Source organism: Toxotes jaculatrix, chromosome 11 (assembly GCF_017976425.1).
Source record: "Toxotes jaculatrix isolate fToxJac2 chromosome 11, fToxJac2.pri, whole genome shotgun sequence".
In the NCBI taxonomy this organism is placed as follows: Eukaryota; Metazoa; Chordata; class Actinopteri; family Toxotidae; genus Toxotes; species Toxotes jaculatrix.
In genome coordinates, this window is record NC_054404.1 from 8,299,645 (window position 1) to 8,311,124 (window position 11,480).

At 40.3% G+C, this 11,480-nt stretch overlaps 2 protein-coding genes across 4 annotated transcripts in view; one reads left to right on the forward strand and one right to left on the reverse strand.

Annotated features, from left to right (window-relative positions):
- The window catches only part of LOC121189881 (formin-2), a 35,676-nt gene extending 33,516 nt beyond the window's left edge, over positions 1-2,160 (forward strand). Inside the window, exons 16-17 of the mRNA XM_041050353.1 lie at positions 870-951; positions 1,230-2,160. Coding sequence (XP_040906287.1) covers positions 870-951; positions 1,230-1,256 — 109 coding nt within the window. The 3' untranslated portion in view covers positions 1,257-2,160. The remainder of the gene's footprint in view (positions 1-869; positions 952-1,229) is intronic.
- A 144-nt stretch (positions 2,161-2,304) lies between these two features.
- Positions 2,305-9,492, reverse strand: grem2a (gremlin 2, DAN family BMP antagonist a). 3 transcript variants are annotated; one of them, XM_041049924.1, is made up of 3 exons: positions 9,122-9,492; positions 8,092-8,145; positions 2,305-3,824 (listed from the first exon to the last, which is right to left on the reverse strand). In XM_041049924.1, the coding sequence occupies exon 3, from the start codon at positions 3,821-3,823 to the stop codon at positions 3,245-3,247; it is 579 nt and encodes a 192-aa protein (XP_040905858.1). In that variant the 5' UTR covers position 3,824; positions 8,092-8,145; positions 9,122-9,492; the 3' UTR covers positions 2,305-3,244. The 3 variants fall into 3 exon arrangements, with proteins under 3 accessions (XP_040905858.1, XP_040905859.1, XP_040905857.1); XM_041049925.1 differs by lacking the exon at positions 8,092-8,145 and having other exon boundaries at positions 9,129-9,492; XM_041049923.1 differs by lacking the exon at positions 8,092-8,145.
- Between the last annotated feature and the right edge of the window lie 1,988 nt (positions 9,493-11,480).

An 11,480-nucleotide genomic window follows, 5' to 3' on the forward strand; every position in this document is an offset into this window, starting at 1 on the left:
CAGTGTTCCTGCATTTAGAATTTTCCCCAAGCAAAAGTTTCCAAACCATTAATAACTTGCAGTACATCTCGTGTTCACCGAAGATCCTATCAGATTCATTTAAATTCATGAAGGAAAAAGAGGTTAAATGACCCAAATCTATGTCCTCACCCCAGTAATGAAAAAAACACATGCAGCATCCAGTTAGCTTCCAGTGGTTTGATGAAAATAAAGATACTGCTGCATATGTCAACAAAAAGCAAATTGGTCCATTATGCCAAATGAAGATTGAACTGTGATATGTATTTGTAAGAGAAGCAAAATGTCACAAGCTTTGCTTATACAGTAGGAAAGAATAAAAACAAATCTGAAAGCATTAACTCTTTGCCCTTTGCCATAGGCAGTCATCCCAACCCCCTTCTGCTGCTTTTCCTTTTAGAGTCCAGTGGAAGTATAGATGTTAATCCTCACCTGTGCTGAATGAACATGTCATGCTGGCACACACAGAACCAGTGTAATGCGTATAGGCACGATCCATGTCTTTAGGTGTTAATTGCTGTACTCACTCATTGCCAGTGTGCTGATCATTTGTCTTTTTAAAGCACAAATGAGTAGTGACATTGCTGGCTCGCTCCATGCAGTAGTAAACTAGAGTGAGTCACTTCAAAGTAGGAGGATTGGCCCTCTGACAAACCGAGATCATTGTGTCCAAATGCCACATGACCATAGTCTGCACGGTCCAAGCAGGGATTTTTGAACTGTCTTTCTTTTTTAATGGTGAAATAGTAAATTTCAGCAGTGTAAATGTCTGTCTGTGTGTGTGTCCATCCACTGGTTTGGTCTTTTGGTCTCCATAGGATGACTGATAGTTATGACTGGTGTTTTTTCAGGGTCAAAATGGCAGAGGACTGCTTCAAACAGGCCAGGGAGAAGTCTTCCTACAATGTGAAACCCAAACATGCAACTGGAATAGTATGTCTTTCTACTTTTGATCACAGTGAACTAAATGGTCTCATCTGTGCTTTTATTTGTTAATCTAGATCCATTGGTACATGCTCTTTCCTTTTCCTTTTCTCCTTTCCTACTCTTGCCTTGGTGCACATTATCTCCTCACCTAGCAGACTGTGTTCCTTACAAACACTTGTCAGGGTGTTGAAGAAACAACACTCCTTGCTCCAAACGTAACATATTGAGATGAGTGCCAGTGCTGCCCGCTGTAAATAACTCAGACCTGTTATTTTATTCCACAGAAAGCAAAGCTGGGTCAGAAGATCTGAATCAGAGAATGGAAAATTATCATCATCAAGCCTATTGCACAAGCACTGTTTGTACAATCTGACATGGCTCATCAGTCATTTTTACAACATTTATTTGCTTCCAGTATTTGTTTTCAGTTGATTTAAAGATGTTTTTATTGTGAGTTGCTTCAAAGTGGATATTATGTGGATATTGTTTAAAAGTGGAATGAAATTTTCATTCTCAGCCAGCTTTTGTTAACGTTCAAATAATTAATGAAATATTGCTACTAAAAGACATAATTAAGCCGAGATGATTAAATACTCTTGAGTCATTTGCCAGAAAATGCCAAAAAAATGCTCACTGGGGTTTGAAATTTCTAGCAACACTATCTCCAAGCTTTCTCAGTATTTTATAAGCCATATGTAGCCTATTTTCTTTTTAGTGCAATTCCCAAGCCTGCTTTACTATGAAGGCATAAACACTTCCTCTTTATATCTCCCTTAATGGTGAAAAGCACAGAATTTTATAACCTTTCTATATGGTAGGTATGGATCACTTGCCAGACAGAAAGTGCCTTATTGCACAGTGGTGTGGTTAAATGAAACCTGTAGAACAGAACTCATTTTTAAGACATATCATCTATAATAAAATGTAAAGAAGAAAAATCTGTTACAAACATGACAAATTTACTTAATAGTTTCATCAAGTGTATTTACTATATAAACTAGGTGATAATTTTACATTTGTTTTACATGCAGCACTTCCTCTATTGTGGTTTAATGTTTTTTCAACCAAAAAGGCCATGCATATCTAAGTGATGTGATGTGATATAGACCTAATGTTGTTTTATTCAGCAGTATTGTTGACTTGCTTTATGTTTTAAACAAAATCCTATGCAGTTAGTTTTGCCTTTCCTACCATGTTTGAGTGCGTGAACTCCCATATGCTAACTGAGCAACAGGATTATGTGGTGTGATGTTCATGTGCAATACCAACAATACGTTTTGATTAAATACCCTTGACCATGAAAAAATATATTTATTGAATAAAAGAAATTACAATAATTTTTAATAGAAATTCTGCTTTTGCTGATTTTCTGTTTATCATTTGCCCAACTGTGATATAAAGTGGTACAAAACTACGTGCTCTAAACACCACTGTTATTTTATGAAATAGATTTAATATATTTTTCACATACATACTTACACACATACATAAAATATATTTATATATACTGTATATATTGCATTGCACCCTTATAACACATGCTGCAGTATGTTTTTTCCTACTGGCTAGTATGTCTGTGGCAGATGTACAGTATACAGCCAGGTTAGTGTCCAAGCAGGTAGATGCCACTGGTCATTGCTGTGTTGCTTCATGTTTCTTGTCCTTGATATTAACTTGTCTATTATTCGGGACATCATATAAGTTAAGGATACAGTATAATAGATACAATACTTCAAAAACACAGATTTAAAAACATTGCTGACAAACTGATTGCTGTAGATCCACCTGCAGAAAAACATGTCACATCACAAAAACCTTTTGAAGGGGTCACAGGCTACAGTTTAGTTTCTTTAAGGCTCTGTGTTATCAGCATGGTCTCTCCCAGTGTCCATAATGTTTTGTGGTTTTAAAACTCAGAGGCACTTTATTATCTCTTTTATCCCAAAGGAATCTAGTAACAAATGTACAAATAGCAGGTAGATATGAGCTTTGTGAAATAACAGAAAGGAAAGTTGGCTGCTTCATCGTTAGTGTCTCTTGTGCAGCCACTTGAATCAGTCTCTTCCAACAGCATCGGCTTGCCAACATGGCTGAGTCTCTGATTAAATCAGTCTTGGGCCTTGGTTTATAATACCAGGTCCATGTTTCATGTCATTTTATTGTGGGACAGGCCATTATTTGTAAAACACAATGCAGAACAGTTCATCTTGAAGCCAGTCTTTGTTTGGCAAAGTTTGTGAATATCTGCCTTTGACAACACTCAGATGTCATTTTAATTTTACTCGACCTTTTAAGTCCTTCACAGTTTCCCATGGCCGCTCACATCCACTGACATGCAGCGACACTGTTTGACCCTTTGCACCTTACGGTGTCTGAAAGGGGGCTGCAGGTCTGGGCAGTCTAGCTGCACTGTGAGCTGTGTGATGCGGTGTGGCCTGCAGAAGGAGCAGGACTGGAATGGCTCCTGGGCCTTGTTGTGGTTTTTCCTTCCAGATCCTGAGGCCTGCCCTCGGTTCTGGCCCTGAACTGAGCTGGGGCCCATATGGCGGGGTATATAGAAGGAGTTGCACTGGCCATAGCAAAAACGGTTGACCACAGTGCGACTGCGGCAACCCTCCTCACTAATTGTCTGACGAAGGGGTTGGGTCTTGCACCAGTCTCTGCGGAGGTAGCGGCGCTCTGTCACCACTAAGGCCTCTCTGCTGGAGGATAGCACCTCTGGTTTCTGCTGCAATAGCCTGTGATGACGTTCTGAGGACAGGTTCCCTTTGGTTTTGTGTGGGGATGGGATGGATCCCTGGGGCCGAGGCTTTTTGGTCTCTGCAGTGATGCAGAGCACCCCAGCCAGTATGACTGGGATAGTTATTCTCCACAACATTCTACAAAGAGAGAGAGATGCATTAATATGCATTACAGTTATAAAACAGGATAAAACATCTGTTATCACATGAACAAAATTATTAACACTGAAGCTGGTGTAATACTAATTCAGGCAGTATGCAATCACACACAACAGTCGTACAATCGCTTTCATGATATTAATATTGCCAGCCATCTTTACAATTGTGTGAATGAACATTCATGTTGAACCACCTTTGCAGTCTCCCCTTCTAGGCATCATTGAGGAAATGAATCCATCACCAGGGCCCCCATTTGTCAGCATCTCTGTGTCATTACTTCTATTTGCTTTCCTCTCGGCTACGCAACTCTTCCAAAAATAAACAAAGCCCTGCCATCAAAGGATACTCTTAAACACCCATAACGAGAAGGGGAAGTTGATTTTATTGGTCCCGTCGCCGGGTAAAATAATTAGGGCTTTGCTTACTTTAGTCATGAACTATGCCGCAGATATGTAAACAGGCATTAGAGAGGCCCATCTGCATGTTATTAGGGGAAGAGTTGGGGAACTCTACAGTACCCTTTGGGAGTCCACTCTTCTACTCTTTGGTGATATACCATGGGGCAAACTGAACTGAGAATGACCCACAGTGTCCATTATCACCATAGTGTCTTCTGTGTCATGCTAGCACCAGTAAGATACTATGATCGAGAGAATCCAGACTTCTCTGCCATTCAGGATGGAGTATCCACCCGTGTGCATGCTGTCAGTGTTTGCGCCAGCACATTTTTGACTATCACTCAAGCATCTTTTCAGCAGATGTTGCTCTTGACAAGCGTTGCATGACATCAAGTCAGAAATTCTGACAGAGAACCAAACTGCCTCAAGGCCATTGGCTGCTCTTATTCACAGACTCTTCTTTGCTGTGCAAATTTGTATGTTCTCTTTCTTCCTTTCCTGGACCTGCAACTTATTCTGACATGGAACAAATTACTTTATCATAATCCACTTTGTTTTTTGCCTTTTTTTTCTGCCCTTGTCCTTGAGGTCATGGCAGCTCCGTCCGAGCTGCATGAACACTCAAGTCTTTATATCATTGTCCCGGCAGCACTCGTTGTAAGCTACACAGCAGCTGTTTGTCCGTCTAGTTGAGATATATTTTGAATTCTAACCAGACTCTTTGTTGAGGATGTCAAATGATATATTGGAGTTGCAAAGACACCAGAAAATCTACCTCCCTTTTTAACTGCATCTTTTTATGCAAATCTGATCTCATGAATCTGTTTTTTTTGTGTTTGTTTTCTACATTATCAGATCAAGCCTGAGCAGAAAGGAAGTATTTGGGATTTTATGTTCCCTCATATTGTTCTGTGTTCTACACTTGCTGTCAAGCCTATTGTTGATATTTGGTGTTTTCCATTTGAGCATGTACAGACCACAAATGAGTTTTGAATTAGTATTTTCAGTGACAGCATCACAAGATTTTTTTTTTGTTTGTTTCAAAACATAATTTATCAAATATCTGTACATCAGATCTGTGCTTCTGTGTGCACACATTTTTGCATAGATATACAAGCCAGGACACACGCCCACACCCTTCATAAGGTTAGAATAACTAAACCAAAGACTCCCGCTGGGTCCTTCCACCACCTACTGCATCAGGGAGTCATGACCCCACTCCATCTTCCCGTGATCTACCTTCCATGTGCAACACAGTCTCATTTGTCTTTACCGTCTTATTCCTGCTGACTGTGTATTTAAATACATAAACCCCTGGTCAGGGGAACAGGCCATGCTTCTGTGTGCAGGCTCTTGTTCTCTGTTTCCCTCCAACCATTGCTTGAAGAGGCACTCTGTAACTTTGGAGAGCTACAGTCTGCAAAGCCCTGGGGACTCTGGAGGGATGACCTGACCAACTGTGTACATAGGGCATGACGGATGGCCTATACAGTCAGCAGCCGCTCTCCCTCTCCACTCCCAAACTCGGCCTAAGTATGATAGTGCCGGCCCTGCCAAGGTATCCTCATCAATCTCTGCAGCAGGACAAATTGCGGTTTTAGGGTAGGGATTCAGGGGCTTTGGGGGGAGTGCTGAGGTGGATGGGTGGGTGGCTAATGGTTTAGGTTAGAAGATAGAAGGAAAGGGGGTGAAGATGGTGGGGTTTGGGACAGATGACCTACTGGGAAACAAAACTAGCCCCACTTGGGCTTCATGCACAGTATATGCCCTCCTTCCACCACTGTATATCTCTTCACAAGCTGTTTGTCTCTCTTTTTTTCTTTCTTTCCAAATTTGTCTCTCTCTGTCACTCTATCTGTCTGTCTCTCCTTGACGCACAGCACTAATCATCACAGAGTCCCGGAGACGGAAGGAGACTGTGGTTTTGTGTGTTAATGCTGAGACAGAACTGAACCGGACCTTTCTTTCTGCTAAACACTAATATTGTCCGCAAACACAGCTTTATGTTTTACCAGAACCACAAATACGTGGGGGGATATGCTTCACTGAACTGTGGCAGACCTTGGTTCCAAAATTCAGACCTCTAATGAAATTACAAATACCAGAGAGACTGCTGAGCTAGACACAAGCCTTTTTGAAAACAACTATTATCATCAGTGGGAACTTGTTATGTTTTGTTTTTCAGAATGGCATTATAATACCATGGTAATGTTTTCTGTCTGCATAACAATGGGTCTTTTTTCAAATCTCAAAGTGAAACGAAAAACAAAAATTGGTCAGGAAAATCTCCAGCCAAGCTGCAAAATATTTTAAAATTTCAGATATTTTGTTTTTAAATAACTTAAAAAAGAAATGAGAATCCTGTCAGGGATTTAAAATTTGTACACACAGATGTACTTCCACTAAACCATGTGAAACATCTTCCCAGCATGTCTTCAAAGGCAGGTTAAAACAAACAAAACCTGATGCCTCAATTATTGGTGCGTCAGAAAGTCTCATACACAGACTGGTAAGTGCAGTTAATTACAGTAGAACTGCATTTAATTCACCGTGCAACTCAAACCTCAATCACACACGGGTAGCTGCATACACACATGCACGCACACACACAACCATAAGTGACCGCACACATGTACACACACACACACAGACTCAAACACACATACACAGGATAGAGAGAGAGAGAGAGAAAGGGGGAAAGAGAGGTAAATGAAATGTTTTCACTTGGAGCCAATTACACAAAGAGGAACCATGTCATTATCTGCATTTGTGGATTGTATTTTCCCAAACTACGCTCGGCTGTTGGCTCATTAACAGTTGGGGATTTGGTGGGGGCTCCTTTTGGGGGCTTTTCTGTGCAAATGTGTCTAATGCCAACATTGCCAGGAGGCTGCTTTAGGCAGTTTGGGCAGCCATTTGTCACCACAATCCATCTTGATAATGACTAGCAGCCCAGATATAATGCTTTCCAAGCTAAGTACTGGCAAGAATGTAAGGCAACTCCTTTGCCTCAGCAACGTAAAGTGCTTTAGTGGAGGATGAGGGGCAATTAGAGATGCTATGATAATACAGAGTTTCTCATTCCAGATCAGGATGACACTTAGTTGCTGTGACTAACATCACCTTCCACTTGCACTTAAAGTGGAGTTTATTTAATCCTTTATCATACAGTTTTGCCATTTTGTTTCCCCTTAAGTAGCTTTAAAGTTGCTAAAATGGCCTTGTTTCACACTGCCTGACAGTATCACATTTATTCAGCTTGTTCCAGGTCTTTACCGAAGCTATATTATTTTTTATGAGTGAAAATCTGAGACCAAGATTCCATGTCTTTTATGGGTTTACCATCCAATCAAACCGAGATATTCTAGATGTCTTGAGCATCATTTTAAATATATTTGGTGACTTTGGAAACTTTAGGATCTCCACTAGAATTTGAAATGAAGTTCTGCGGGTTTGAGCAATGTTTGGCTACACAGCATGAGTTTGCAGTGACTGGCGCACCGACAGGCCGCAGCACGTTTGAGGGTTTAAACGTGGTTCTTTTAAGCCATGTTTTGCTCACAGGCAAGGTGAATGTTCTGTTGGTTTAAAAAGTTGCCACAGCAAGACAAAATGCAGCATTTGTCTGCCATTTTAATCTGCTTTTCTGAGTGTTTTCTTAGTACTGCTTCGTGTGTAAAGCGTAAATTTCACATCTTAAGAATACTGTTAAGGTTTCTATCAAATACCAGTTTTACTATCTTTAGAGGCTTACAGTGTGTGTTTTCTGTTGCTAAAGAAACTGTAATGTGTCTGTGTGCTAAATCCTCTTTGACATCAGAGCTCACTGTGCAAGGTGGTGCAATCACCGGAGCTGTAAGAAGGATCAGACGGCAAACTCTCCACCATTCACCGCACGCATGCTGTTGGGACACACACACACACACACACACACACGCACAGGCACACACATATATGTTCACACACTAACTTGTATACACATGACTACACATAAATACACTAATGATACAGAAGTGAACACACACAGATACGCACAAACAAGGATATGCACATGTACATGTGAACAGAGAAAAAGAATAGAGATTATTTTGTACACACAGAATACAGGTTATCTGTGTACATTAACATCATTACCTCTCATTCTCTCGTTTTCATATTCACTGGAAAAACTAAACCGACTCTTAATCTCACTGAGGCGCATGGTACAACATACTGTCATCACTCACTAATTCTCTCACTCACAACACTAATTCCCTGGAACCTCCAGCCACTAATTATAGTAATTTAGTAGACACTTTTATCCAGAACACCTTGCAGTACCTTGAAGGCGTAAATTTTTACTATGGGTGGCCCCAGTGGGAATCAAACCATCATTGCTGGCAGAAATACTAAATAGCTGTGCAACTACTGCTGTTCGAATTACATGGTTCTACGCTTAGTCATTCAGAGACCCACTGAGTCACTCAGTCTCACACTCACGTGGGATTTGTCGAAGCAGCACTAACTGAGCTACACTTTTCTCAGTAACTCCAAATGGCACATGATACGTTCAATGTGTATAATCCCTTTCCTTCACTACACTGCAAAAAATGTCCATCTTGAAAATATTTTTCATTGCAGTTTTAAAATCATGCTATTTAAAATGAAAATTCAGCCAGTGAAGTGTTGTAATTTATGCGTCCATGTGTATGATCTTGCATCAAGATCTTTCATGAACAAACCATTAATTTGGAATTAGTGCATACTGTTGGTTACGGTAGTGGATATTTTAAAACAGAAAAGAAAGTTCTCGCAGCCTGTAAAAACTGTTGAAAGGGCTTTTTGATAAAGTGTTAAATAAGTGTTATCTCAATGAAGCATAAAGTATGGTGTATGTACCTCTCACCACTGTGTGCAGCAGAACAGTAATGTGTCGATGATGCAGTCAAGGATGGTTGTCCACCTTCAGTGGTCCTTGCGTCCGCTTCCAGGTTCTGGTTTCCATGGCAACATAATCTGTAGTATCCTCAGGCTTGTCTTTGCTCCTCTTTTCCCCCCTTCTATAGACTGAAAGTCTTGAACACATTCAGTTTTCCATCGTCTCTGGCGATTTGTTTCTCTTTCTCACTTCCTGTCTCTGTCTAACTCTCTCTTTTTAGTCTTTTTGTTTTCAGGTTTAAGAGAGAGGCTCCAGGTTTAAGTCACAGTAAGCCCATATCTTAGTGCTGTGGAGACTGCCTGTAGTCTGTCTTTGAGAGTGTTTGACTCACTGTAAAGCCTGCCTTAGTTTGAATCCCCACCACCCCTTCCCTCCTCAAGACTGGGAGGGTTTTTCCTATTGGCCCTGGTCATTGTGTGAATCAAACCAAGCTTCACTTCTTTCATTTAAGTCTGTCTCTCCCTGTGTCTTTCTCTCTCTCTTTGCCTATTGATATTTTTTTATATCTTTTTTTTTGTGATGCCCACCCATCCATGATATATCAAACCTGTCAAACTGACGGCTTTTCTTTTATCTTCTTTTTTTTCCCATTGTTACTTTTCTTTCCTTTTCCTGTGTTTGACATCTGCATTTACATTTTTAGGAAGTGTAAGACATTTTGCCACCATCCAAAGAAAAAATGATCTCCACCAAAAACCTAAATTATCCTCTCTCATTGACACTGTAACCACATCACATTACAAACCATAATCCCAAATCTATAAATCATTGTATGCATGTACCCAGACACACTAACAGCATGCTTTGAAAAATGCCACAACTTGCATTCCTTGATGCAACTGAGACAATAATGTTTGTCTGTTTTGTGGCTCTTGCTAAGCTGACCACTGGGCACAGAGACTGAAAACACTGACTGTCACTTCTCCCATCAAAGAGCTGAAACATCAACAGACCCTGCAAAACCTCAGACAGTACCGTCTGAACAATAACCCCTTCAACAGACCAGAGGATGATGACACTTTTGCATGACAAAACTTCATTTGTCTGCAAAGCACCATGGTGCATTTTGCTGATCTGTGCTGTTGAAGAGCTGGTTGCTGAAAAGAGGCAGATCCCTGCTGTAGGAAATAATTTATCACCCTCTTGTGGTAGAAAGCAAAAGTGCATTGCTCAGTTACTGTTTTTTTTTTACCCTGTATAATGTATTCTACACTCATTGCTACAGTGGTATTTTGTTTGTAAAAAGGAAAAAAATACAAGCGCAGGCCATAGTAACAGATAGAGGGCCAACTTTAATAATACAAGTAAGTAAAAGTGTCTTTAAATATGGTATAAAAATAAATGCAGGAGAGAATAACAAAGAATTATGTTCTACATAAGACAGGAGACAGCGTTTTTGTAACTTTGAATGTGACTTTACAAGTGCAATGAAAACCATATGTGCTAATTATTGTAGTGCAATAAAATAATGCAAAGCAAAATAAATGCACAATAAATAATCATAATAATAATAATAATAATATATATGTATATATATATTGTATATTCATTCTGCACAACACTTCCCATAGCGTGACAAAGTATCTGTGACCTCAGATCATGTAAAGCGATGACATTGGTTAGATTTATCAGTTTAAGCTGTCATTTTATATTTTTTTTCTATGTGTTTTTTTCTTTTTTTCTCTCTGACATCATTTGTATCAGCTGGAAGTGAGAGAGGGGGTTCCAGCAGTTACGATGGAAAGAACTGGAATACTGGATTTGATTTTTTTCGATGACATTTTTCATCTCGCCAGTCTGTCAGTGTCCTCACAAGTCCAGCACTGCCTCCTTTCTGAGAATACTGGAAATATATCAGGTACTGTAAGAGGAGAGAGGAGAGGGAACATCCTCTCCATGGACATGCAACATCCGGTGGACAACAGACGAACAGACGGCCCGGCTCATAGCCCAGCTGAGCCAAGAGCGGATGGACAGACAATGATGACGAAGAGATGAGATGGTCCCCCTCTCCATGTCCCAGAGAGAGAGATGGCATTGATTTTAGCATGATGGCACACGACTGGTCAGCCTCTTGGATGCTAGTGGTTTCTCCTGCACTGAGAGAAAGGTAGGTGGAACAGACAGGTGAGAAAGAGAATGACCTAAATATGTAAAAGGGAACAAAAGTGAATAAATACATTTCTTTTGTGGCTATCGCAAGATATTTACAGTGGCTGAGTCACTGAGAATACAACAACCAAATGCCAATGTTCAGTACGTATCATTCTTTAGTTATTTTTATTTTATTTATTGGACGTTACCTGGAAGCAAGAGCCT

Bases quoted from the DNA above. Each gene is read 5' to 3' on its own strand.
- grem2a (XM_041049925.1), bottom strand. From the start codon at position 3,823: ATGTTGTGGAGAATAACTATCCCAGTCATACTGGCTGGGGTGCTCTGC.